Source organism: Vitis vinifera, chromosome 9 (genome assembly GCF_030704535.1).
Source record: "Vitis vinifera cultivar Pinot Noir 40024 chromosome 9, ASM3070453v1".
NCBI classification, from domain to species: Eukaryota; Viridiplantae; Streptophyta; class Magnoliopsida; order Vitales; family Vitaceae; genus Vitis; species Vitis vinifera.
In genome coordinates, this window is record NC_081813.1 from 4,072,495 (window position 1) to 4,100,316 (window position 27,822).

General features: G+C 33.1%; 3 protein-coding genes and 1 long non-coding RNA gene across 4 annotated transcripts; 2 read left to right on the plus strand and 2 right to left on the minus strand.

Moving 5' to 3' along the window:
* The first annotated feature begins 5,222 nt into the window (after positions 1-5,222).
* On the plus strand, positions 5,223-6,658 carry LOC100242970 (pyridoxal 5'-phosphate synthase-like subunit PDX1.2). The gene has a single exon (XM_010656362.3). The coding sequence runs from the start codon at positions 5,587-5,589 to the stop codon at positions 6,466-6,468; it is 882 nt and encodes a 293-aa protein (XP_010654664.1). The 5' UTR covers positions 5,223-5,586; the 3' UTR covers positions 6,469-6,658.
* A 3,855-nt stretch (positions 6,659-10,513) lies between these two features.
* LOC100265259 (mitochondrial arginine transporter BAC2) lies at positions 10,514-14,023 on the minus strand. Its single transcript, XM_002284583.5, has 2 exons — positions 12,977-14,023; positions 10,514-11,539 (listed from the first exon to the last, which is right to left on the minus strand). The coding sequence occupies exons 1-2, from the start codon at positions 13,208-13,210 to the stop codon at positions 10,838-10,840; spliced, it is 936 nt and encodes a 311-aa protein (XP_002284619.1). The 5' UTR covers positions 13,211-14,023; the 3' UTR covers positions 10,514-10,837.
* A 1,957-nt stretch (positions 14,024-15,980) lies between these two features.
* On the plus strand, positions 15,981-18,832 carry LOC100260053 (uncharacterized). Its single transcript, XM_002284576.5, has 2 exons — positions 15,981-16,312; positions 18,287-18,832. Exons 1-2 carry the CDS (start codon positions 16,109-16,111, stop codon positions 18,485-18,487), a joined length of 405 nt encoding a protein of 134 aa, XP_002284612.1. The 5' UTR covers positions 15,981-16,108; the 3' UTR covers positions 18,488-18,832.
* Positions 18,833-20,022: 1,190 nt separating this feature from the next.
* Positions 20,023-22,030, minus strand: LOC100254960 (uncharacterized). Its single transcript, XR_786564.3, has 4 exons — positions 21,846-22,030; positions 21,623-21,678; positions 20,447-20,488; positions 20,023-20,355 (listed from the first exon to the last, which is right to left on the minus strand). It is a non-coding gene; the product is annotated as an uncharacterized LOC100254960 (long non-coding RNA).
* Positions 22,031-27,822: the final 5,792 nt, after the last annotated feature.

Sequence of the window (27,822 nt, forward strand, 5' to 3'; positions counted from 1 at the left end):
ATAATTAGAAGAACCCTTGGACTGACAAGAATGACATGGCTTACTAAGTGAAATCACACCCAACCATATCTCAAAAGGCAACTCTAAAATCTTTTTTGCTAAAAAGGACAAGTATAGATACATGAAACCTTAAAAGTAACAAAACCAACGACAATTGATCTTGCTAGTATTTCTAATGCCATTATGTTGGTCAGTACAACGAATTTAGTTCAATTAGAAAAGCAAATTGCTTACATAAATAAACAAATTGAAGTCCTTACCTAAACCATGAATGAAAAAGATACCTAAAACTTTGCTTATAGATAAGATCAAAAGGATGGAAGATTTGAGCCAAATTATTGTCGTTCTATCTACAATAATTTTACCAAAAGGAGTTATTCTCAAGGTGTTAAGGGTTTAGACTTTATGGTATGACAATTTGAGTGATTGTGAAATGAGACATAAATCATAGATAGTTATAAACATTATCAATCCTTCCATTATTTAGATTTCAAACTTTAGAATCATTAATTGTTCTTGGAATTTAAGTGAAATTATGATTTCAAAATTTAGGGTGTGATAGTTTATGACAAATAAAGTATCAAAGCCGACATATATTCTAAGTTGTCATCAAGAACCTATCTTAATATGTTGTGTATGTATAATCAATAAGTGTATAGAACAATTGAAAGTTTGAAAATGAGAGATATTTGTTTGTTACCTAAGTACAAGTTGTAAAGGAGATTACTCATGGTAAGTTGTAAGTTAATGCTAATTAAAGCCTCCACCTACGTAATACAACATCTTCAAGCAGATACAAGTAATTTGTTTTTCAATAGTAAATGTTAACAATTAATTAAGGTGTTTGATACAGGATTTTACTAAGGCTTGTTGGTAATAAGTGTATGCAACAAGATATTCAACATTACCCCTAATGAACTTATGACAATGGGCAAATATTTTCAACATTTAGAAATTAAACCCTAAATGACTCTTTTTGAAAGAAAAAACAAATTTGTGAAAAACTGAGTCTAAGTTTAGGGTTAGCTTACTTATTGGGAAGATATCACGGGATAGCACTCAAGTTCTAAAAAAGCCTTTACTAAACAAGTGGAGGTCACTAATACAATTAATTAATAAATCATTAATACCATAAAAGAAAAATACAAGTGTACATGCATAATGCAATAGTAAAAACATATTATAAAAATATACAAAATTGATACATGAGAAATGTACGAAGAAATGCTTATTGTTTCAAATATCACAACACAATTTCAAGAAATTTTCAAATAATTTATTTACATTAACAACAATTTTAAATTAGTGATTTCAATTTATTTATTCACAAGGTTTTAATTTATTCACAAAATATTTGATTTTTATTCACATTGAATTTTATTTCCAAATGAAAAGACTTTCTCTTGTTTCTATTGAAAGTAAATTCACTTATTTTTTTTTTTATAAGAAATGATTTTTATTTACCTTGTTAAGAAGAGAGATTAATTTTTACAAATTTATTTGAAAAAGTATTTCATTTTGATTTTTTTTTAAATAATTTTGAAATTAAAAATAATTTTTACAAATTTATTTACAAAATAAGATTTGAACCCAATTTTATTAATATGATAATTTTTTTACAACTTTTTTTTCCAAAATTATTTCCAACCAAAGTGATTTTTATAAATTATTTCCAAGCCAATTTTTATTAAAAAAATATATATTTTTGAAAAGAAGAATTTTGCCATTTTATTTAAGAGAATTTTGTTTTGTTTTGTTTTTTTTTTAAACAAAACAATTTTACAATTTTTATTTAAAAATAAGATTGTTGCAATTTTTATTCAAAATACTCTATAGATTTTCATTTTTTTTAAATCACAGTTTTTGTTATTAAAAAGGCATTTTGGACAATTTATTAAAAACAACTATTTTCTGGACCATTTCATAAAAAATAAAAATAAAAATATTTTCTAGATCTTTTTTTATTTAAAAATGATTTTTTGGACTATTATTATTATTTTTTAAAATCTGCATCGATTTTATTCAAAAAATAAAAGATTTCTGGACTTTTTATTAAAAAAAATTTCTGAAATTTTATTAAAAAATGATTTAAAAAAAATTCTGGACCCTTTTTTATTTAATAAAAACATTTTTTTTGGACTTTTTAACTGAAAAATATTTTCCAGACTGTTTTTTTTATTTAATAAAAACATTTTCTGGACTGTTTTATTTAAATGAACAAAGGAAATAAGGTACGACAAGTATAAACAACCCAAAATCAGAAGGCCATGCCCAAGTCCAAAGCCCAAATGAATGCATTAACCAAGCTCCAAATAATAGATCCAAATGTTGAACACTCAAATAAGAAATATCAATCTGCACAACACAAACCCAATTTGACATTTAAAATTTAAACCCAAAGACTAAAACACATCAACCTAAATTCAAGCCCAAAGTGATAATTCAAGTCTGAAGGCCATGATCAAGCCTAAGATGAGGGTTAGGGCTTTGGAGGAAGAACGAAGAGGAAGGATGAGGGAGAGCTTTGTTTAGGGCTTTTAGGTGATTGAATTTACAAATCTACCTTTATTTATTTAATCACGTGTATGACACATGACATTTCCATCTATTGAAACTAACACTGTCTAACAAAAAGATTCAGTGCTAGTATTTAAGAAACTTGGAGGGCAATATATTTAGTTTTAGACCTGATGAGGTAATGTGCATAACATGTAATAAGTTGGGGGGTAAAACGTATTAAATCTAAAAATTAAGCTATATATGTGAGTTTCTAACGGGTTGGGCTCGAAGGAAAATGGGTTAAAAATGAAAAAGAATGGGCTTGGGGTAAAAATTGGTGGTCTAGAGCATTGTTGTTTGGTTACTTCCTCATCCCCTATTTTAATTTAAGACGTGAATGACTTGAAGTGTCAATGTTGTAAATGGAGCATCCAACATGCTATAGATAGCTGGATGAAGGTTCTCAAATTGTCATATTGAACCTAAGGAGGAAAATGTCACGATATTTCGGCGATATATCGCCGAAATATTGTGTGTCGAAGGGTATCCGGATAAATCTCGAGAAATCGGAGATTTTTCCTCGATATACGCGGGTCAACGGAGTCAACGCGCTACAGTGCACCTCCCCAAACAAATTGCTTCCGAGGGGGGGCTAACTCGCCCTTATGATATAAAGTGCATTAAACATATATATACTTCAAGTCCTTATATAAAGAAAATGTTAAAAGAATATTTTAAAGAGCAAATTAATTATAGTTATTTTATAATTAAAAGCAAAATTTTATTTTAATTAATTACAAAAAATATAAAAATTATATAATTTTCTTCATAATGTTTTTAATATCATTAATAATTAATTAAATATTAAAAAATTATATATATATATATATATATATATATATATTATAATTTATTTTATATTGTTTAATACAATTGAATTAAATGGATCATATTTTAATATTAATATATATTTTAAAATTAGACATATTGTAATCAAATATCATTATATTATATGTAATTTAATAATAAATGTACACTTATAAAATTCATATTTTTATCGATGCATACAATATTATTATCAAATATGATAAATCATGTTATTCATATATCAAAATTTTCAATAAAATAACTTTAAAATGTCTATTATACTTCTAATTATATTATTATGAGGTTTTCTTTATATTTTCATGAGTTTTTAACAATTTTAAGTACCAATATTTTTTTCCAAAATATCCGCCGATATATCCAATATATCTCCGATATATCCGATATATCCGTAAAATCGAAGTACCGATATATCCGTGATTACCGATATTTTCATCCTTGATTGAACCTATATTTACATGATTGTATTTTTAACTATATAAATTAGAATTAATTGGATAAAAGGGATAAAATAATTTTCAAAATTGTGAATTTAACTTTTTGAAAAATAATTCATTTTGACATAAATGTTTTTTACTATTTGGAGTATTTACATGTAAGTTTTTTTTTCTTTTTTTTATAAAAAGAGTTGTGTTTTTTTTATAAAAAAAAATAGTGGGGACATTTTTGTCAAAATGAGGTAAAAAATAATGAAGGGTTAAATTTCCAAAATTGAATTTTGGATATCCTTTTAATCAAATAATCCTATAAATTATGTAATTTTGGTTGTTTGGTTTATTCTATTGAATTTCTAATGTTAGGAATTAAATTCAAATGCCAAGAAAAAGCATAGTGAAAATTGGTCATATCACATCAGCCAAAGCCATCTAAGGTGCCAACAAAGTGTGAAGGAAAAAAAAAAGTGTTTTCATGACTTATTTAAAAATATATGTAAAATAAGAATTCATCTCTTCATATTTTAAATCATATCCCATGATTCCAAAATACTAAAATCTATTTAAAAACTATTTTTAAAAATAAATTTTTGTTTTTAAAAAATAAAAAACTAATTTTCAATCCTCAAAAGAACTTTTGAGAATTTTTTGACAAAATAATAAGAATCTGTGTGGTTTAAAAACAGTAACTGTTTTTAAAAGATTTTAATACTATTTGCTTGTTTTTTGAAAATAATTTTTAAAAATAAAGTGAAATAAAAAACAATTTTTAGATAATAAGTAGGAGTTATTTTTATTAATTTTTAAAAATAAAATAAATAATAGGTTTGTTTAACCATGAAACTTGTTTTTAAGTTAAAAAATAAAAATTAATTTTTGAAAATAAGTTTCCAAAAATATAATCAAAATGACCCTAATTTTCTCACAACATGTTATAAAATCATGTTTAGGAACTTTTTTTTTTTAAAAAAAAAAAAAAATTGTTCTAAAAAAATCTTTTTTGAGAATGGTGTTTGGGAACTGTTTTTAAAGGCTCAATTTTTTTTTGTCAAACTCTTCCGATGGAGGGGACACGCACGCCCTTATATCTGAGGGATTGTACGTAGACCCAATTTTGAGACGCATGGATAGAAGTGTCCGGCACCTCATGCGTGGTGTGAAGTTATCAGATGAGGGCACTCCGTACGAAGAGAAGGTGTTCTGGTGTACTATTTCTTTAAGCACCATGACCCTCGCCATCAGGGGACCTACCCTGGGTAATAAGACACGGGCACCCAGCACCCTCAAGAAGGTATTGCCGTATAGGACGCTCGCACCCATCTACCCTTTCTTTTCTATTTAAATTAAATTATTCATTGAATATATGATTAAATATATATTTTTATTTTTATTATTTTTTAAAAATGAAAAATATTGGTAAAATAAGAAAACTCTCTAGAATTTTCCAGGTATTAATTAATTACTTCTTTAATTATTATTGAGAATTAATTGCTTTTTAAAGTGTGTAGAATCCTCCATGACAGGATGCCAGTCTGAAGAATGAAAACCTAATTCAGAGAGAAGAAAAGAAGCTTCTACACTTCCATTCTCCACCGACTTTCCTCGCCTCGTAACCTCACTGAATTTTCTGGAATTCTCATAACCCAGATTCTCTTTTTATATATTCTTCTTCTTCTTCTTCTCTCCCGCGTTATCAAACTTGAGACCTGGTTTTTCGTTCGCGTTTCTCATTTCTTCGTTGTCACAAATTCACAAGCGCTTAGCGGCCATGGCTGAAGAAGGCGTGGTTACGGTCTACGGAAGCGGCGCCATCACCGACCCTGCCAAGACCTCCTTCTCCATCAAGGCTGGAATGGCCCAGATGCTCCGCGGCGGTGCCATTTTCGAAGTCATGAATCTGGATCAAGCCAAGATCGCTGAGGAAGCCGGAGCTTGTGCCGTCATCGTATCGGAATCGGTTTCCAAGGGCATATCGAGGCTGATTGATCCCGCTGTGATCAAGGAAATCAAGCGGAGAGTCGCAATTCCGGTGATTGCGAGAGCGCGGGTTGGGCATTTCGTGGAAGCGCAGATCTTGGAGGCCATTGGCGTGGACTATATTGATGAGAGTGAACTGTCCGTTGCTGATGAAGATAACTTCATTAATAAGCATAATTTTCGAACTCCGTTTGTCTGCGGCTGTCGGGATCTTGGTGAAGCGCTTAGGAGGGTGAGGGAAGGGGCTGTGATGATCCGGATTCAGGGGGATTTGTCTGGGTCCGGGAACGTTGCTGAGACGGTTCGGAATGTGAGGAAAGTGATGGGGGATATAAGAGTGCTAACGAACATGGATGATGACGAAGTCTTCGCATTTTCGAAGAAGATAGGTGCAGCTTATGATGTTGTGGCCCAGACCAAGGAAATGGCCAGGCTTCCGGTTCTGCATTTTGCAGCCGGAGGCATCGTCACCCCTGCTGATGCCGCTCTGATGATGCAGTTGGGGTGCGATGGAGTGCTTGTGGGTTCCAAAATTTTTGGCTCTGCGGATCCTTATAAGCGAGTTCGGGCAATTGTTCAGGCTGTTAGGCACTACAACGATGCGCAGGTGTTGGCAGAGAGTTGCTCTGAATTGGATGTGGCAGTGGCGGACCTCAGAATCGTTGAGGAGTAGGGATAGAACACTCTGCAATTGGAGGTCAGTGTTCCGCCCTAACCTCGCCCTTTTGGATCTAATATGGAGGCTATACTTAGACTTTCGTCCAATTGTTGTGTTGATTTTGCAATAAGAACTGAAATTCTGTGTTATATCAACTTGTGTCGTAATACAGAAATCAATCAGAATAAATCTGTAGTTGAGTTCACTGAAAGCATATAAGCTGATTAATTCACTTTAGAGAATCCATGTAGAATGACATTTCTGATTTGTGAATACAATCTGTTGTTGAAAAAACCCAAAAAAAAAAAAAAAAGAAAAAGAAAAAGGGAAAAAGAAGGATGATTGATCCTTCAAACAGAGGGAAGATAAAGGTGTGATCCATTCATTTGATGGTGAATATGGTTATTACAAGAAGCCCAGATGCATGGTGGGCCAAGATGCTTATTCATTCAATTGCTTCCATGGCTACTATTTTAATGAACATATGACCCACCACAATCAGTGCCAAAATGTCCTTTGCTGGTGATTGATTTGTTCCTTCTTAGATTGTTTGTTCTGTCCGGTTTAAATGCTATTATCTCTGGAGAGATACATGCATCCAGTAGAATTGTAACAATTGTTATGTACAAACCTTTTCTTCTTAACATTCCAATGTTTTTTTTGTGATGAAATAATCATGATGGAGCAATTTTATCAGTCTACCTGATCCCATTTTACTGAGAAAATACTTTTTCTTCTAAACTGCGGTCTGTTGGAATGCTTCCATTACCTAAGAGCAATTTCTTAGGCTACGGAAACAGCTCCATTGACCACAAATGCTCTACTAACACCTGTTCTTAATCCTCACTTTTACACCATGTCCTTCCCCTTTTACACTCTTTTATCAAACAGTCAATGCCGATATATCTTTGTGGGGAAGATTGTGATTGAACGCTGCCACAGAAATCCCTAAATGAAAGAAGTTTCTGGAGTTGCAACTATGAAAGAATGATTGCAGAGTGGTCTCTTAGATACAGTTTTAGTAGTCAAGATCTAGCACTAACAACTCAGCGGTTTCTTGTTCTGTTTTCGGTAACTTAATAACAAACAGATAACAAGCCCATAATATGGTTTTGTGAGGGTTAGCAACAAACCCACCTTTCAACTCCTGCTACTCCTGCTCTAGCATTGTTCCCAACCTTTCTTGTTCGGTCCTTTGGCAGCCTGGGAGAAGCTGTTCTCGCATGTATTTCTAGGTTTGGAAATACATTCCATGAGAGGGAGCATCTCTGTTGGTTAAACTTCAGTTCATTCCCCATAAACCCTTTGGGCCCTAATGACAGTCTGCAGGGTGGGTTTTTGCATAGCTTTTGATCTTTAGTTGGGGCCATATTTTACCTTGTTCAATATGGCTCCGCTTCAAACACCTCCTAGACCCAACACCTTGTGTAGGAAGGAGGATCTTTGGCAGGGAACAACGAGTCAGCTGTTGAGAGGGCAGCATAGATCTGGAAACCATGGCATTCTGCAATTTGAAGTAGATTAGCCAGCAAGGTGAACCCCACTAGAAATTTTTACAGTTAATTTCAATTTAAGACAGTACAGGTTTTGGGGGTTCGGATTTTTCTTTTCCAAAGTCGATGGTGAAACCTACACAACGTGTTGCAATTATCTAAACCAGTTCTCTATTGAGTCCCGAGCCTGGTACGTGTGTTTTCAGGGGCACATAAATTACTGCACAACTCTGTACGTGAAGGTAAAGCTGTTTCTTGATTTCATTCAGTCAATTTAATTGTTGAAATTGATTATGACTTGGTTCATGGGTATGTGTGTACGATTCTTAACATCTTATCCACTGTGAAAATCTGCAAGGAGCCAAGGACTAAGGCCTTCTTTCCAAACTGTAACCGTTCTAAAAAATAATTTTTAAAAATAACTATCTAATATTTATATCATTTTTTTATTTATTAAAAAGTAATATATTTAAACTTTCTATATACAGTTTTATAAAATAATTTGAACTTCAAAATGATTTAATTAATTATATATTGAATTAAATTTCTCCAAAATATTTTATATTTGATTGGTTTATATATTAAAAAATTAAATACTATTTGTTTTAAATAAAATATCATTAGCTATTTTATTTAAATTATTATAATTTACTTTTAATAAAAATCAATTATGCTTTTACAAAATCTATACTAGGATGAATCCTATGTATTCAACACTTGTAAGGAAGAGGGGTGAATAGTCGATAGTCTATCCTTCATGGATTTTTTCTATGTATTCTTCTCCTCGCCTCACCGTCGAAACTCCACTAGTTAATTCACCTTCACAAACACTTGGACTAGATTTAATTTGTAAAATAAAATAAAAAAATGAAATGAAGTATATATTACTTTTTAATATCCAATATTTGTTTTAAAAAAAATGATATTGCATTCAAATATTTATTATTTAAAAAAAATATGAAATTTCTCTTTAAAATTTTAAAATTTATCATATATCAAATAATATATATTAGTATTATTTTATAAATACTTTTTTTTTTAGTTTTTTATTCATAAATTTAACTTTTAATAATTCTTTTTTGTTTTATAAAATAAATAATGTAGAAAATAAAAATTGATAAAAAAAAGATAAATTTATGATACATGGGATGGGTACATCATATATAAAAAAAAGAGTGAATAATATATTTGATTACTAATTCATTGAATATAAGATAAGATAAGATAAATTACAATATATAATGGTTAGCAACAAACATGAAAAATATGGTATCTGCACTTTCAACTTAACTCATGCAATGTCTAGTCATGAGTCAGATGGTTGAAGGCTTAGTCATCGCCAAACCCAAAAGAGCTTCTTCTCCATTCGGAACAACTATGATGCTTTGAGGCAGTGCTAGTTTCCAAGTCACCTATCTTAATAATTAAAGATTGCTGAAGAAGTCGGAACTTGTGTTATATTTGTGACATCTCATATAAGATAGGAGAGAAAATTTTTAGTGTTGTATAAATATGAACTCCTTTTAATATTGCAGACGCGTTTTAAAGTTATGAAGGTTCTTTGGACGTAGATCAAATAATATCTACATAGTTGGGTACAAGTCATTACAAATGGTATCAGAGCTGAACCCTAACCTCGGGGGTTTGCTCATGAGATATAACGAAGATATTGTGTCTGCATGGGAGTGTTTGTGACACAAACAACTCACATCGGATAAGAGGAAAAGTTTCTAGCATTATATAAGTATGAACAACATTTCACGATTGAGAATTTTGATATTGGAATCAATTTCCAAGTGCACCTCAAGGCTAATTGATCCGGTTGTGATCAAGGAAATTAGGGGAGTGCCTCAATTCCGGTCATTGCGAGTGCTGGTGCTGTGCATTTCGTGGAAGCAAAGGTCTTGGGAGTATATTGATGAAGTGAATTCTCTGTCGTCGACCAAACATGACTTGATTAATAAGCATAATTTTTCGACTCCATTCATCTGTGGCTGTCGAGATATTGGGAAAGCGTTAGGGAAGGGGCTGTAATGATCTGGATTCAAGGGAATTTATCTGGGTTGGGGAATGTAGTTGAGACGGTTCGGAATGTGAGGAAAGTCATAAGAAATGGCTAGGGTTCCGGTTCTGCATTTCGCAACCGGAGCATTGTCACGCCTGATGGAGTGCTTGTATTCGAAAATTTTTGGTTGTGCGGTCATTATAAGCGAGATCAGGCAATTGTTCAAGGCTCAGATGTTGGCAGAGGGTTGCTGCGAATTGGATGTTGCAATGGCGGATCTTAGAATCATGGAGGAACAGGGTTAGGACAGTTTGCAAATGGAGGTCAGATTTTTACCCTAACCTCCCTTTTTGGATCTAGTATGGAGGCTATACTTAGAATTTTGTTGAACATTTCTGTCTATCTTGCAGTTCGATCTTACACTCTTATTTCATTACATCAACTTTTGTTTCAATACAGAAATCAATAAGAATAAATCAGTAGTTGAGTTCACTAAAATCATATAGGCAATTCAATTCACAGAAACCACACGGATTGACGTTATTCATTTGTAGAAAGAATCTGCTATAAACAACAATTTTATTGAAAAACGAATAGAAGGATGACCCACAGCCCCTATAATGAACTGGGTTGAAAAATCATTGGTCCACTCGTTTGATCATTGATGTGGTTATTACAAGAAACTGAGTACCAAATACCTGATTTTTGACACCTCCAAGTTGCTTATTCATTCAATTTCTTGCATGAATAAAACTTTAATGAGTATGTGAACCATTTCTTCATGACTATGTATAAACCATCTCTTCATAATATTCCTATGTCTTCTGCTATGAAATGATCATCATGTAGCTATGATACCCGTTGGTGAGAAAAGACCCTTTGTCTTCTAGCCTGTGTTCTCTGTTTGAATGGTTCCATGACCATTGTTGTTACATAAGTACCTAAGAGCAAATTCATAGGCAGCAAAAATGGCCCCATTGACCACAAATGCTCTACTTACAGCTGTTCCTAATCCTCTCCAGAGTACACCCTGTCCTTCCTCTTTTACACTCTTCACAAAACAGTCAACAATGCCACTGTATTTTTGTGGGGAAGATGATGATTGAGCCTGTAATCGGGTTTTTACAACATCTAAAGGGTAGCAACAAACCCAGCTCGCGACTCCTGCTAGCCCTCCTGCTACTAGCATTGTCCTCAAGCTTTCTTGTCCAGTCTTTCGGCAGCCTGGGTGAAGCTGCTCTCTCATGTACTCATAGGTCGAGAAATAGACTCCATGAGAGGGCGCGTCTCTGAGTACTGTGATGGTTAAACCTCGGTACAGTCCCCGGATACCCTCTGTTCTACATATGCTTTTGACGACACTCACTGGACCCTTATAACAGTTTGTTGGTTGGGTCTCTCCATAGCTTTTTCTCTGTAGTTGGAGTCTTATTTTAACTAGCTCAACAGGAGCGAGCATTAGGCTCTGTATGGCCCCAGTTCCAACTCCTCCTAGAGCAACACCTTTGTAGGAAGGAGGGTCTTTGGCAGCAACCAATGGGTCACATGCTCTTGAGAGATCGGCATAGATTTGGAAAACCATAGCATTCTGCAATGTGAAGTAGATTAGTCAGCAAGGCTAAGGTCACTGGAAACTTCTGCACCAGATTTCGATTTAAGACAGTACTGGTTTGGAGGGTTAGATTGTTTTTTCAAAGCCCATAATGTAAGCTACATAGTGTGTTGCAATTATCTGATCCAGCATTTTTTTTTTTGAGTCCCAACTCTGATATCTTTGTTTCCAGAGGCACATATATATCACTGCAGAACTTTATACTTGGAAGGCAAAAGATTTTCTATATTAGTCTCTTTCAATAATCTAATTCATAAGGCAGGGTATAACAAGTACATTTGTTGGGAGCAAAGATTAAAACATCAGAAATTATAGAAATATTAGTCGTCAGAATTTATGAAAATAAAAAAAATATATGGAATGGGTCATATCTTATCTTGGGTGAGAATCCACAAGGACTAATAAGTTGATGATATGTTAGGCAATTAAGGCCAAATTTCATCCACAGACTTAATTCCATCAAGTGGTTTAGCATCAATTTGTGGTGCCCATATCCTTAGTTCCAAACTGGCTTCACCACAAGTTGGTGAAAGAGACCAATCATAAGTGAAGCTCTATTATACATCACCCACAAATTCCCATAGGGGTCTCAAATCATAATTGAAAAGCGTGACGGCTTCTTTTAAGTTGGAAAGTCATTTTTCCTATCAACCGTATGATGTCATGTCCACACCTTCTTGTTTGCATCATTTTATGTCTTGATTTCATTCGTTTGTATCCTTATTCAACAACTTAAATATTAACATTCGTAATTGTATTTTCAACTATTGAGATGAACAGTTTGATAGATATCGAGAGGGTTCAATCAACCTAATCATACAATTTTTCCGAAACTTATGTTAACTATTTTGTCTTATAAGCTTTTTCTTAGAATTCTTCAACCATTTAAAAAAAAATTGATTTAAACCGGTGCAAATTAAATGAGAAATAAAAATGTGACCCTTCCTTCCTAGAAATACCAAACTCTATTATTGAGGAATTTGTCTATTACGAAACGAAAAGGTTAATGCACAATGTCCATCCTATCAGTTAGAAAATGACATTTCCCAAAAGACAAAAAAGGGGAAAGGCATGGCAAATTTTATGATCATAACCAGTGCTGCAGACACCATATCATTTTTCAGAATTCACTTCTCACAGAGGCGGGTCAATGAAAGATTCCCAAGAAGCAAACAAAACTTAAAATTCAAAAGCTTTAGAAAAAATGGAAAAAGAATTCCCAAATCTCAAGTGGTTAGAAACAGTTCATTGTTTACATCTTGATAAGGCCCTGATCTTCACCCATAACAATTTCCACAAGTTTTGCTTCTCTCAGAAGAGTCATAACCAATCTCAAAAGCATCAACATCGATCTTGAAGGAGGAATCAGAATTCAGAAGAAAAACCATGAAAAGTGAAGAAATCAAAACAAACCTGAAAGGTGACAGAAGCGAGAGGTGCGCCCATGCCTCTGTAGAGAGCACCAGGGCCCTCGGTGGCTATCACTCTCCGGAGAATGGTCATGGCGGAGCCACTCCTCGAGTGCTGCTGCATGATCCTCAAGCTATCAAGTGGGTATCCAGACACCACGCCCGCCATGCCACCCAACCCTCCTGCCACAAACTCCCTCCCCCAACTGCTTGCAAGAAACTCTGGCCAGAAATCCATTCTTCTCCCACTCCCATTCCCCAACCCCACTTCCCAATTCTTCCTTTTCTTTCCTACTCCACCACCTGATAGCTTACACAGAAAGAGAGAAACTTTTAGACAACCCTGGAGGGTTTCTGCCTCGCTTTATTTTCTGGTTTTTCTCCTGAAATGAAAGGAAATGAAAACAAAAGGCTAAATCCACCAGTGCTATTTTGTTGGATGTGGGTGGTGAGGGGAAATGGGCAACGTCCTACTTTCAGAGACGCCCAAGGGTGTCTGCCCACGTGGGTCCAATGGGTGGTGTGTGCCTAGTGTTAACCCACCTTTGATCGGCCCAACCCAGATAGTTTTGAGTGGCGGGTGACGCCACAGAGAAGAGGAGAGAGAGAGAGAGAGAGAGAGAGAGAGGGGGGGGGGGGGATGTGAATCATGGGGATTTGAACCATATATTATTAAGAATTCCCGTGGAGATAGTGGTGTCAAGAGATATGTTGGGTTGGATTTTTGTCATAAGAAGTGAGCGTGAGTGTGAATGTGACCACACCTCCATTATTTGCTCCAAAAGGCTTTTCCTCTTTGGTCTCAGCCACCATGTCTTCCATTTTCTAATTTCTCAAATTAAAATTTTCCTTTCTTCTTCTTCTTCTTCTTCTTCTTCTTCTTCTTGAAAGAGTTTATTACATGTGGGAAAAGTACACCCCTATATGACCTGGAAGATGAAAGGGATAAGAAAGAATCCCGCCTCTATCTGGTTTTATACCAAATTTGGCCGGGCGTTTTCAATGTCATTATATTTGCAAAAAGAATTCATAAAGTATATGGAGGAAAGTGCCTTTTTGCCCCCTCTACTATGATGGTTGAATGAGGGCATTTTAAGAATTGGCCTCAAAATCTTAAATATTTTTTAATTATGAGTTAAGCCCTGTACTGTAATTTTCTAAATATATAAAATTAAAAATTATTATACAATGCAAATATGTATACTAATGTTTTAAAATCTTATTTGAAAAAATTTATTAACTTAAATATAATTTTTAAGGTATTTAGATAAAACTCTTGAATATAGGTCTCGTATTTTCTAATATGATTTAAGTCCTGTCTAGGTACTTCTTAAAAAAGTTGGGTAATCTAATGAAAAAACTAAATCATTGTGGAGATGGGCGGAGCATAACCAAAGGAAAAGGACTTCCACAATGTTGTCAAGAAACACTTTTTATTTAACTAAATTTCAATATTTTTAAAAGTTATTATTTATTTAAATAAATAATTTTATCCAAAGCATAAATAAAATCAAATAAATCTACTTCTACTTCTTGGACCATACGAGTCATGACATGGTGACATAGACATGGTATATGTCATGTATCGTAGGATGAATGATGACATATGTCATGTGTCTTGGTATGGATTATGATGACATCATGACATGGATTGTAACACGCGTCATGGCACAACATGGCCATGTGTCTTAAAAACAAAAAATTAAATCATGTTCCAAACATATTCTAGAAAACATAAATTTAGAGATGAATTTATATTTTATACTTACATCAAATTAACAATTCTTAATAAAAATAAAATAAAATAAACATGATGGGTCCCATGATGATACGTAGTGTGAACCCAATCATATGACGTCACATATACATTGTAGGTTTTATTGATTGGTATATAAATCCGTTCTATTATTTTGTAATTTGATTTCATTTATTTATATATTCATTTTTTTTTGTATAAGAAGAGAAATTGTAAATAAAAGTAAAACATGGATCCGAAAAATCCAACCCGACCCGATCCATCTGGAAGCCCTAGTCATCAATGTCATTATATTTGCAAAAAGAATTCATAAAGTATATGGAGGAAAGTGCCTTTTTGCCCCCTTTACTATCATGGTTGAATAAAGACATTTTAAGAATTGGCCTCAAAATCTTAAATATTTTTTAATTATGAGTTAAGCCCCTGTAATGTAATTTTCTAAATATATAAAATTAAAAATTATTATAGAAATCAAATATGTATACTAATGTTTTAAAATTTTATTTGAAAAAATTTATTGACATAAATATAGTTTTTAAGGTATTTAGATAAAACTCTTGAATATGGATATCGTATTTTCTAATATGATTTAACTCTTGTCCAAATACTTCTTAACAAAATGGTGTAATCTAACGAAAGAATCGAATTATTGTGGAGATGGTGCAGAGCATGCTGAGGGGACAAGAACTTCCTCAATGTTGTCAATAATTATTATAGAAGAAACACTTTTTACTTAACTAAATTTCAATATTTTTAAAAGTTATTATTAATTTCAATAAATAATTTTATCCAAAGCATAAATAAAAGCAAGTAGATTTACTTATACTTCTTAGACCATACGAGTCATAGCATGGTGACATAGGCATAGTATATGTCATGTATCGTACAATGGATGGTGACACATGTCATGTGTCTTGGTATGGGTTATGGTGGCATCATGACACACATCATGGCACAACACGGGCCATGTGTCTTAAAAACAAAAAATTAAAACCTGTTCCAAACATATTCTAAAAAACATAAATTTAGAGATGAATTCCTATTTTATACTTACATCAAATTAACAATTCTTAATAAAAAAATAAAATAAACATGATGGGTCCCATAATAATACATAGTGTGAAACCAGATATATGACGTCACATATACATTGTAGGTTTTATTTCCATTATTTTGTAATTTGATTCCATTTATTTATGTTTTTTTTTTTTGTGTATAAGAAGAGAAATTGTAAATAAAAGTAAAACATGGATCCGAACAATCCAACCCGACCCGTTCCATGTGGAAGCCCTAGTCATCATACGGAGGTGGGTGGATAGGCATAGGAACTTTGACACACAGATTTGGGCGGAGTGAGAGGGCGGAAAGCAGAGGCCCACGATGGCGTCCCTCAGCCTCTCACTGTCCTCACCTTTCACGCTTTCCTCATCTACCAGTAATCTGAGGCAACGAAGTCGCCGCAGAATCTCTACAACTCTCCGGCCGCCGTCGATATCACCTAATTCATGGCGGCACAGGCATATTATCTGTATGGCTCCCGAAGAGGAGAAGATGACTCGCCGTTCCCCTCTCGATTTCCCCATCGTGAGTCTGTTGCTTCATCTCTTCCTTTTAGGCTCTATTCAAGCTCTTGTTTATGCACTTATTTATTACTGTTTGGCTACCGAGAAAGCTTGAGAAAGGAAAACCAACTTAGGATGTTAGGGCTTTTCATTATTTTGGTTGACGGGGAAACCTGGGGAAGGAAATTAGATTGGAAATTTAAATTTTAGGTTTCTTTTCATTCTTAAGACTGTATAAAGAACAAACAGCTTACACGTTAGCTTTCAGAGCATGGAGTGCGAAATGGATAATATTTGTTTAAAGATTTTGTATAGATTATGACAACCATCAATTGGAGTTGATTTGTGGTCAGAATGACCTTATCTTTATACTGATTAGTCACATGAGTTAAGGGGTCGTTTGGTAACTGAGAAAATATAGGAAAATAAGATGAATTTAATTTTGGGGTGTTGGATTTCTTTCTTCTCTTTCTACAAAATGTTGCTGCTTCCATTTTGCGTACTCTTGTTAGTTCCTTTTGTACTCTTTGGTTATAGAGAAAGCATGGGAAGAGGAAAGAAATTAGAACTTTTGAATGAATCTTGAATTTTTCCTTGGTTGTGATCCAAGAAGTTAAAACACTGATCCGATTGTTCCTAATGTTAATATCTGGTTTGATTTAGGTGTCTTCTTAAAATTCTTGGGAATTGAAGTGACCAAAAACAACCATAATGTTTGAGGGTTTATCTTCTTTACTCAATTCTCCGAGAACCAATCTCAGGTTTATGGTTTATGCTTGATTTGTGGTATCAGTGCTTCCATTAGTTTTTATAATTTTGCCTTTAGTTGATGACTGTTTTAGCTAAAGTGGAATGCATTAATTTCTAGCTCCATTTTCTTTTGTTTGCCATCCATTTATATATGAATCAGCATATTCATTTTAGCTTTGATACCATATCATTTTGTTGCAAACCCACACATACAACATGAAATAATATTTCCTCATAGGACGTGTTTATATCATAAGAATAATGACCCAAGTCATGGTGAAAATTCTGCAAAGGAATGCTTTACCCATCCCTAATTATGGAAACACATGTAAATCTTAAAGAAGCTTTGATTTTCATGGATATTCTAATCCAAAATAGCAAAGTTACAAGAGGTGCTGAAAAGTAAAGCTTTATCCCTTTATTTATATAAATGGACCCAAAACTTGAAAACTATTTTTTGAAGCCCCAATTCACCGCATTGCAGCTTGTTGTGCAGCCTTAACTGCATTGGATCCAATGGCTTGTCACAATCTGGTCATGTAGGAATTGATGTTGTTCTTTTCCCACTTGTGAGGCCTTGCATCTCAAATTCATACCACCACAGTCACATTTTATTGATCTCTCATCACCTGATCGCCAAATAGCTTATCATAACAAGGCTTACCAAATGGCTTTAGTAATATTCCATGTTCCGTGACTGGTGATTCTGGAGCAATAATTCTACAGTTAAACAAATTCTCAAACTTTGTTGCTTGTTAAAACAGATTCTACAGTATCTGTGCTTAGCTGAGAAGTGTTTTGTCTAATGTCAATTCTAAAGTTGTACAGCTTTGTTGTATGTTTGTCTGTTGCTGTGCTTTGCTGAGGAGGTGTTTCTCCTAGGGCTCTCTCTCTAACATGTGGACACATGCACATGGACACGAGTAGGCTTGGGCATGACTAACATCATTGATGAATCACTTGTCTTGTCTTCCCTATTGATCTGTTTAACTGATCAGAAGACATGGAAAAATAAATGAAAGCCAAGAATCTTATAATGGATAGGGGTTTTGGCTGCTGTTTTAAAGATTTTAAGTTTGCTTTTCCCTTCAATTTCTGTTCTCTTCCATAGGAACCAAGGTGTACAATAATGTCCCTACCTTGTTCTTTACTGGACGGTTCATAGAGCTAAATATGTTATTGTAATTGTGACTGGGTTGGATTGGCACCATCTGCTAACTTTTTACCCATCTCATTGGTATGGCAGGAGTGGGAAAGGCCTAAACCTGGGAGGAGACCAGATATTTTCCCTCAGTTCAGCCCAATGAAAACACCATTACCACTCCCATTGCCTGCTGATCCTCCTGAAGAGGATGAGGAAGAGGAAGAAAAGAAAGAGGAAGAGGAAGAGGATCCTGAAAAGGAAGAACCAGATAATCCAGAAAAGCCTGCAAGTTTTGGAGTATAGAAAGTCTAGTGGCTTTCTTGGATTTTGCTTAATATTGTGCTGTTATTTTGATGTTGTAGAATCTTAGTAAGTGATGGAATCAGGCATATTGATGCTTTGCAAACACCTTCACCCTTTCTTTTTTCCTCTTCTTGTTTTTTTCCCTTAGCAACTTGTAATTTTTAGAGAAAATTCTTCAGATACTATTTGCCATGCCTTTTTTTTTTTCTTCTTTTTTTTTTTTTTTTCTTTTTTTTTTTTTTTAAATAGCGGAATGATAATATGAGCATTTTCTCGACATTGAGAAAATATGGCCAGAGTGTACTCATGTATTCATTTATCTTAAGATTTGTGGTTTTAGGTGCTCGGTTGATGTAAGTGACGTGACCAAAAAGGCTTGAGGCTTGAAGCCTTATGACTTATGAAAGTTCATTTGCCTGTTCCTTGAAGGGTCTAAATTGGATTCGAGACCATAATACCTAATACATTATACATCAATTTATACTCATTAGATTCAATAATTGATTGCCAAGTATGGCGTCTTCATTGAGAAGGAAAGTTAAGAAGAGAAGTACAAGCATTGATTTGGACCGACCAGGCTTTAAACTGGTCGCTCCTATTGTCTTTTCCTTCCCACCAAGGGGAAATGGAAAAAACCTTATAAAAATTTAAGGATGCAAATTTGGTTGCCTTTAGTCCAGCCAGAATCTGGACAAAAAAATTATGGGCCAAACTCTGCTCGGCCTGCATCCAAGCCTGGCCGGATGCCTCAAGGGCTGGGGGATTATTTTTTAAGCCCGAGCCCCGGTCTCTGAGCCCGACTCAAGCATTAATGTACCCATAACAAGTTTGTGACTGAAACTCATCTCCGCATCTAAGTGCTGATTAGCATTAAAAAGCCCCCCCAAAAACATAAAATGCATGGTAAAAAATGTAGATGTTACATCCTTTACCATTTGACCAATTTTATTACATTTATTAAGAAATCTAATTATATTAATTAAATAGGTGAGCTTAGGACCCGACTTGGGCTAAGAGATAGATTCCGTTAGTCTAGTCTGAACCCAAATCCAGGAGGCCCAAACCCGGGCCAGCCCATATACATGGCCAGTAGAAGAGGGAAAGAAAAGATGCCAATGACTTAATCAGAACCTCCAGTGATAATGTAAGAATTTTCAAAACCAATCAGCTTCCCTTGTGGGATCGCATGACCTAAACTTCTACTTTCAATCTTACAATGTGCTAAAAGCCTAAAATTACACAAATCAAGAATAACACTAAAAACAACTCTAAAGGGAAGCACCAAGCATTTCAGGCGACTAGCTGAGTTTCTCGCTCGTCATTTTTCTCTTCTTCCTTAGAACCCCAAAGAAATAAATTGTTGAACAAGCAGTTGTACATATGTCAAATTGGCTAATTTTTTCCCCCTAGTCCAATAATGGGTGCAGTGCATGGAAATAGGAATTAATCTGAAAGTGTGTATAAGCCGCATCAATCTCAAATCAACCAGGAGTGGAGGGTATTGGTTGCAGGGCACAGGGAATAATTTATGAAAATGAAGTAAAAGTGGTCATCACCACATCAACAACACTCGATATCATAGATCAATCTCAAAGCAACCACAAGCAGATTCAAGCAGCATCAATTACTAGTAACATATCTAGAACATGACAATGCAACTCAGTTTTACTGGGGATAAGAAAATGTTCAGAAGTTAATGTAGCATCTCGATAGACCAATTGCATCCACCGAAGGATATTCACCACATATGCATATATTAAGTAGATATTGCATTATGACTCAGGTTTTCATTTCTTCCCACTCTTCTTGAGTCCAGAACCTCCAAATGCGCCCTTTTGTGCAGCCTTGGCCTTAAGCTCCTTCAGTGCCTGCTCATCAATGAAATTAGAAATTAAATTAATTTGTCAAATGTACCACACACAGCAGAAAAGAGAATAACCGAATGTGGTGATGCCCCACCTTTTCCTCCTCCTTTTTCTTTTGAAGTTTGGCCAGATCATCCTGCACAGAAGGATAGGTGTTTGAAATCGTAATGACAATAGAGATATATCACACAACAAGACACAGCATCGTGGAATATATCAACTAATTCAGAATTGTGCACACTTCCCAAGCGTGAAAACAATCCAACCTTGAAACCATATGGAAGGTAAACAAGATGGTGGGCAATAGAAAAAGATAATCCCCGATGCAGAAGCCAAAAAGGAAAAACATAAATGAAATTTCAGGTAATAAATAACATGAATTGTCTAACTAGAATGGAATGGGAGCTGAATTCAATGGTTAAATTTTGCTCAGGCATTTAGAAGAGAACAGAAAAAAGGAAGTTGATGCTATCATTTAACTTCAACATTACAAGGCCAACAATCTATGATACCCTTACATTTTGTACAGAAAACAACAACTTATCTGGCATCTAAATATCGGAAACCAAAGGGATACAAAAAGGCTATGCCAGATGTTTCCAAGGATATATGAAGATTTCTTTGGGTTCATCATGACAAATAGCTGCACAGCTTACAATATACAACTTGCAACTGATACCCTATTGGCTTATCTTAACATTTTCTAAACCCCATTCTGCGAATGCTTCCTATAATTCAGTTCACAAGAATAACAAATTACAAATTCTCAAATCATATTAACTGAATTCCACACTAACCATACCATCCACTGTTAGCAGTCACCATCCTATACGATGAATTGCAACAGAAAGAATAAACCACAGGAATAAAACCAATCAAATTACCTTTTATTGCTTATAATGATCCTACTTTATCCAGTTCTATTCATCATCCCTAAAAATAGATCACAACTAAAAAAGCTTAAACAAAAAAAGGAGAAAAGAAAAGGGATAGTTAACAACACATGATGCAATTTCTATGGCACTTTTGCACTATTCACCCATTGTTTTTTTTTTTTTTTTCTAATAAAAAATAGTTTTTTTTCAGAAAATAAAAATAAAAAATTAGGATATGTTTCCCTAATTTGATAACTAAATCGTGTGTAAATGTCATCCAGTCAAGCTATTCTTTGTTTACATCCAAGAATCCAAAAAATAAATCAGAGATACAAAATAAAAAGCGAAGAAAAGAAACAAAAAAGAAAAACACAAACTTAGAATATTTGAGATACCTCGTCGTATTCTTTCTTGTCGGCCTTGGGTTGCTTCAAAGGCTTCAGCTTTCCCCCTGCAAAATTCAAGAACAATTATGGCTCAATTTTTCAATATAGAGGAGCATCAGATCTAAAGGAAAAAAGAACCGGGATATGATGACAACAGAGGAAAAAGTAATAGATTTTCAGAATCGGATATGAGAAACAGATCGAATCAGAGAGAGATGGAGAAAATTGATACCGGCTTTGGACGACATGGCTTGTCTCTAGGGTTAGGGTTTGTGGTGTGATCGCAGAAAGAGAGAATCGCGGAGTAGAAGCCCTCACCCTATTGCCACGATAAGAAGCGTCGTCTGGGGATTGGTAAATGGGCAAGGCCTCTATATATATAGAGGGATTTTGTTACTAGTTCCACTCCCCCCTTGCTTTTTTGCTATTTCCAGATATGGAATTTGAAATTATTTGTCTAATAATATTTTTCTAAAAAAGGGTTTAAAATTTGATAAAACACTTCTTGCATAATTATGACATGTATAATTATGACATGTATACTCATTACCAAATGAAGTAATAATGAAGTATCGACATTATGTAGTGTTCAATTACTAACATAGCCATCTTTCGTAATAAATCTAACTCCATGCTTTTAAATATCCACATAAATAACAACTATGATAGTAGTCTCACATCTCCATGCACTTCGCCTATCATCTCCCCGATTGGATGTTTGGTAAACCAATTTAATAACTTAATTTAAGTTATTAAATAAATTAAATATGTTTGGTAAAATAACTTAACGGTACAACTTAAAGTAAAAAAAAACTTTAAATAATAAGTAAAAATAATTAACTTATTTTTAAGTCTATATCTTCATTTTATCTTTTTATCTTTATTTGTGCTAGTTACCTTCATAATCTCTTTTGCTACTTTACGACCTCTATTATTATTCAATTTTTTTTGCTCTATTTATGAGGATAAATATGTTAGATTAATGATCTAAAATAAATTTTAAGTTAATTTTATTAAATATCTTAAATACTTAAAGTAAGAATTAAGTAATAAGTTTTAAGTCAATAATTTAAGTATAATTTAACTTAAAGTCAACTTCAATTATTAAGTAATAAGTATTAAATTTTACCAAACACCCTCTAAGTGTCATGATTAACTTAATTATTAGAGGGACAATGGCTTAATTGCCACTTCTCTCTAGTTGATGCTTATTGGTCCTTTAAAGACTTTATACATATGTCGTGTTGTGTGCGCTTCTACTTGTGTGATTGAAAAAAGGACAAAATAGATTAGCACTATATATGGGAAACACAAAAAAATATTGAAATAATAATCATTATATAACTTGCATGAGTAGAAGGTAACTACTAAAAGACTTACCACGTACCTTGGTGCAACTCTATGAACAAATAACGACAATGAAAATGGTAAAGAGTGAGATAATTGGGAGTAGTTAAACCACCCCTTTTACTAGGACTACCCTCCACTATCGTTTCAACCATCAATGGAGGGTTGTAGATGACTCTAGCTAAAGAGTGGGAGGTTATCAAGGAGTTACATCGGTGGAAAAATGAATAGGGCATCCATAATATTAGAGGGGTACCCTAGTTGGTTGTTGAAAATACATAGGAGAGCCTTCTTTCCCTTGAAAACAACCAAGACTTCCTTCTCAAGGCGGTATTTGTTGGTGCTTATGGTACATATTATTTGCTTACAACCAATTTATGTCAAAAAATTATTGCTTCATAAATTGAAGCCAAAATTTGTGCTATGATGTCAGATATATGATATAATTTTGCTATATAAAAGGTTTTAATTACCCAAGTTAAGTGAAATTGATGTTAAGACCTTAGTTATGGATTTAACATACATTTTGAGTTTAATTTTAGGTTTAAAGGAGAAAAAGGATGCGAGTTTTAAGAATTAATTTTAACCAAGGAAGAAAAAAAGGTCAAACATGAATAAATAAGAAATTCGGGACTTGTGGAGTATAAAAAGACTTGATCAAGGGCAAAATGAGTGAGCCATGTGTATGAAAGATAAGCAATGAGTATTATGGAGAGGGTTAGAGAGCAAGTAAGCATGAGAAAGAAGGTTGAAGGCCATAGCTTGAAATTCAACATTGGAATTAGAATTCGATCAAAATCTAGCAACAATACGAGTCTTCAATTCGAGGTGAATTCTGGAGAAATTACAGAGATCATTTTTAGCTAAGCTATTTATCCATTTGAATCTTGGGAAGTTAGGAGTCTAACACTTCATATAGTACACAAATCAAAGTTGAAATAAGGAAGTTATGACCGTTTAAAGTCAACTGCTTAGAATAGATGCTGATTTTGAATTCAAAATGCAACTTATCAATTCAAAATCATGCCAATTTTGAATTCATCCATTGACAAGTGAAGAGATCCAACTTTCCAATTCAACCTGCTATTGCCACTTGGAGATTTTGCCTCATTTACCTTGAAAATTTTTACTTTTGACACTCCACCAACCCAAAGTGGGTCCCAAATAATTGAAAATTGTATTTTTATTATTGTTTTAGTTATTTTTAGAAAATTATTTCCAAGTAAGATGCCAATTAGAAGGTGCCATATGTCTCTTTTAGGGTTAAATTATATATATGCTTTGTATTAGGGTTTGACAATAAAATTAAAAAACATAAGGGTAGAGATTGTTTCATTTTTCATGAATTCTTCAATAAAGATTTAGTTTTCTTTATTTTATGTTTTCAATCTTTCTATTCTATTTTTTGGCAACCAAACATGGGTTACGAGGAGAAATCCTCCATCATGTTTGGCTAATTTGATTTATTCAGAAATGCTAACATGAAGGTTAAGAATCCAAAGCAGAAATAGCAAAAACCAAATAAAGTTATTGTTTTTTTTTTTAAAACTGTTTTCAAGTTTTAATTGATAGAAATAAATCATTTGTGTTAATTAATCCTCGATAAGGTACAAAAGATTCTTACCATGGTACTAGTGGTTCTTGAAAAGACCTTAATTACTAGTTACCTCAATTTGATCATATTGTTAACAAATCTAAGGATTGAATCTACAAGATGGATATAGGTTTTTGAATGAATAAAGTTAAAAACCAAAATTAACCGTCTTATTTAATTGGTTTAAAAGATCTATTTTTCAAAAATAAAAATCTAAGTTCAGGATGCAATATTGGTTCTAAGATTTAATATAATCTTGGATTAACTTTGATATTATGCTTCAAATTTACAATTCCCTCTTTCTAAGGATTCAACATTGGATTTTGAAATCCCCAAAGATTTTTCTTTTATTTATTTATTTATTTATTTCATTAAGTAGTTTATGAAATCTTTATCCATATTTTATTATGATTTATTTAAATTATAAATATTTTAGGAAATATTTATCCATATTTTAATTTTATTTATTTAAATTAGGTTTTATTACCTTTAGAAAATAATTAATCTTTCTAACCTAAAAACAATTGAACACATTAGGGTTGATTCGAGATGACAATAACATGGAATATTAAAAAGTAATGGTAACTCTATCTCTAATTTTTCTTGGTTAGGGTTATCGCATATTTAGGCTTTAATATTTTAATTACAACAAATATTTGCAATCAAGAAAATGATATCGTTGTCGGGGATCGACGTTGTTTAATTGTTTTTAATTGAAAAATTAATTATTTGCTATTAGGTTATATTAGGTTTTAAATTTTGATTTTCTATTTTCTTTCACTTGTTTTGTGTTGCGATGTTCTTTTGAAGTCAAGTTGCTAAAGTCCATAATTGGGATCCTATAATGGAATAATAGAACAATGATTAATTACTTAGCAATGTTGGAACACCATTTGAGCCTACACTAGTTTACAAGTCATGAGGGATTACCTTAGTCCTAGGCTAACATCATATTTGTACATTAAGAAGAAATTACCTTAACTTTGGGCCCGATAAAGGGCATAAATGAATGATAGACCATCTTTATCACTTATTTACCTTTTAATGTTCAACTTTCTAGTAACTTCATAACTTATTCTAATTTTGGTGTTGAATTTAGATGGCAAAAATTTTCTCCCAATCTTTTTTATTAAGAACACTTGTATATTTTAAACAATTTGAGAATGAAAGGATAGACCGATGTTAGGAAAGATACTCAAAGTTATTGAACTTTTTCCCACAACAGATTTGAACCTTGGCAAGTTATCTTCTATTTTCCTGATATTTTAAATAAAAAATCTTACCACATGTTGAGTGAGGAAATCTTTGTTGAAATGGAACAAACTATGGCTATGATAATACTAGATAATCTTATAGAAGAAAAACTCATGAGCCTAGTTGCATTCTCATTCTTTGATTTTTCAATAATTTCATAAAATCTACAAAGTTTAGAGGATATGTTTAAAGAGTATATGAAAAGGCTACTAGATGTGATCAATAACTTAAAAGTAATCATGCTGAGATGGAAAAACTCAATACTAATTTAACCGAATCCACTAACCTAACAACTCAAGTTTTGGATGAATTTCAACTTGATACATATAAATTATATGATACAGTTGATGATAATGAGGATATTGTTGAATTAGGCATATTTTTAGTAGAAAATAATGGTGAGCTTGATGTGACAGACTAATTTGAGCCAAAATATGTGCTCTAATGATACATATTCGATATAATTTATGCACCATAAGACACTTAAATCATCTGACTTGATCAAAATTGTTGCATGTTAAGGCCTTAGCCATGACTTTAACTTGCATTTTAGAGATTTATATCAGGTTTAAGGAAAGAAAAATGTGCAAATTGAATCACTTTACATTTTTAAAGATTAAGAAAGGGTTTAAATGAGGAAATGAACGTGTCAAGACTCATGGATTATGAGGAAAGACAAGCAAACATGGATAATGAGGCATGAAGCAAATTCATCAAGTTGAGTGGAAATTTGGAATGCAAAATCTAGTGGCAATATGTAGTCTAACTTTGAAGTGAAATTTGGAGTAATTCTTGAAGTCCATTTTAAGCAAATTATATATCGTTTTGAAGCTCTGGAAGTTAAGAATCCAATTATTCAAATGGTGTACAAATCAGAACTAAAACAAAGAAGTTATGATTTTTTGAAGATAACTATGTAGAGTTAAAGGACCATTTCGAAATGATTTTGAAATTCAACTTATGAATTTGAAATCCAATTCGAAATGACCCTAATTTCGAATTCACATACTACCACATTGATATTTCGCTTCATCTACTTCAGGAATTGCAACTTGGGCACTTCATCCGTTCTAAGTGGGCCCCACATGACTAGAAATCACGATTTTATTATTATTTTAGTTATTTTTGGTAATTATTTATAAAATAAGTAGCCAATAGGAACATGCCATATGTTAGGTTTTTTGGTGGAAACTATAAAACTCGATATTTAGGTTTTTTAGGGAGTTCTTAATTTTTTTTTGAAGAGTAGAGATGGCTTGACGATTCTTAAGAGAAGAGAAGAAGATCTTGAAGGTTTTTCTTGATTTGTTTTCTTTTTTCTTTTTATTATTGAATAAATTATTGTTTTTAATTTTTTAAAAATCAATAATGGTTCTTTCTTATTCTTTTATGACCTATGTATGTGAGGACATGCCCATAAGAGGCTAAAAAGCTATCTTGGGGTGAAACATGAAAACCCAGAGTTAGATCCAAAGGGAAACAATGGGTGAAATCAGATTAATAATGGAATGAATGAAAGGTTAGGGCACTAGTATTAAGATCAAAATACCCTTTAAAGTTAGTTTGACTTAGGAGATGATACAATTGCATATTCCTTGTTATTATAGATTCTTGGTAATTCTTGATCTCTATTTATCAAAGGTTTTGTTATTGTTATCTACCCTAAGACAAATCTACACAGAGTCGTAAAAACCTAAAAACCTTAGACCTAAACCTAGATTCCATGTCCATTCATCTATAAATCTTCTGTGTTGTTCACCCTAGATAAGGTATAGAGGATGTATACCAAGGCATTAGTGATTCTTGGAAAGACCTTTATCATTAATTATCTCAATTTGATCCTATTGTTAATGAATCTAAAAGTTGGATCCACAAGATGGATATAGACCCTTGATAAAACAAAATTGAAATACAAAATTAATTATAGTATTTAATTGGTTTAAGAGATCTATTTTCAAAAATAAATATCTAAGTTCTGGATGCAATATTGGTCTTAAGAATACTCAATTAGATC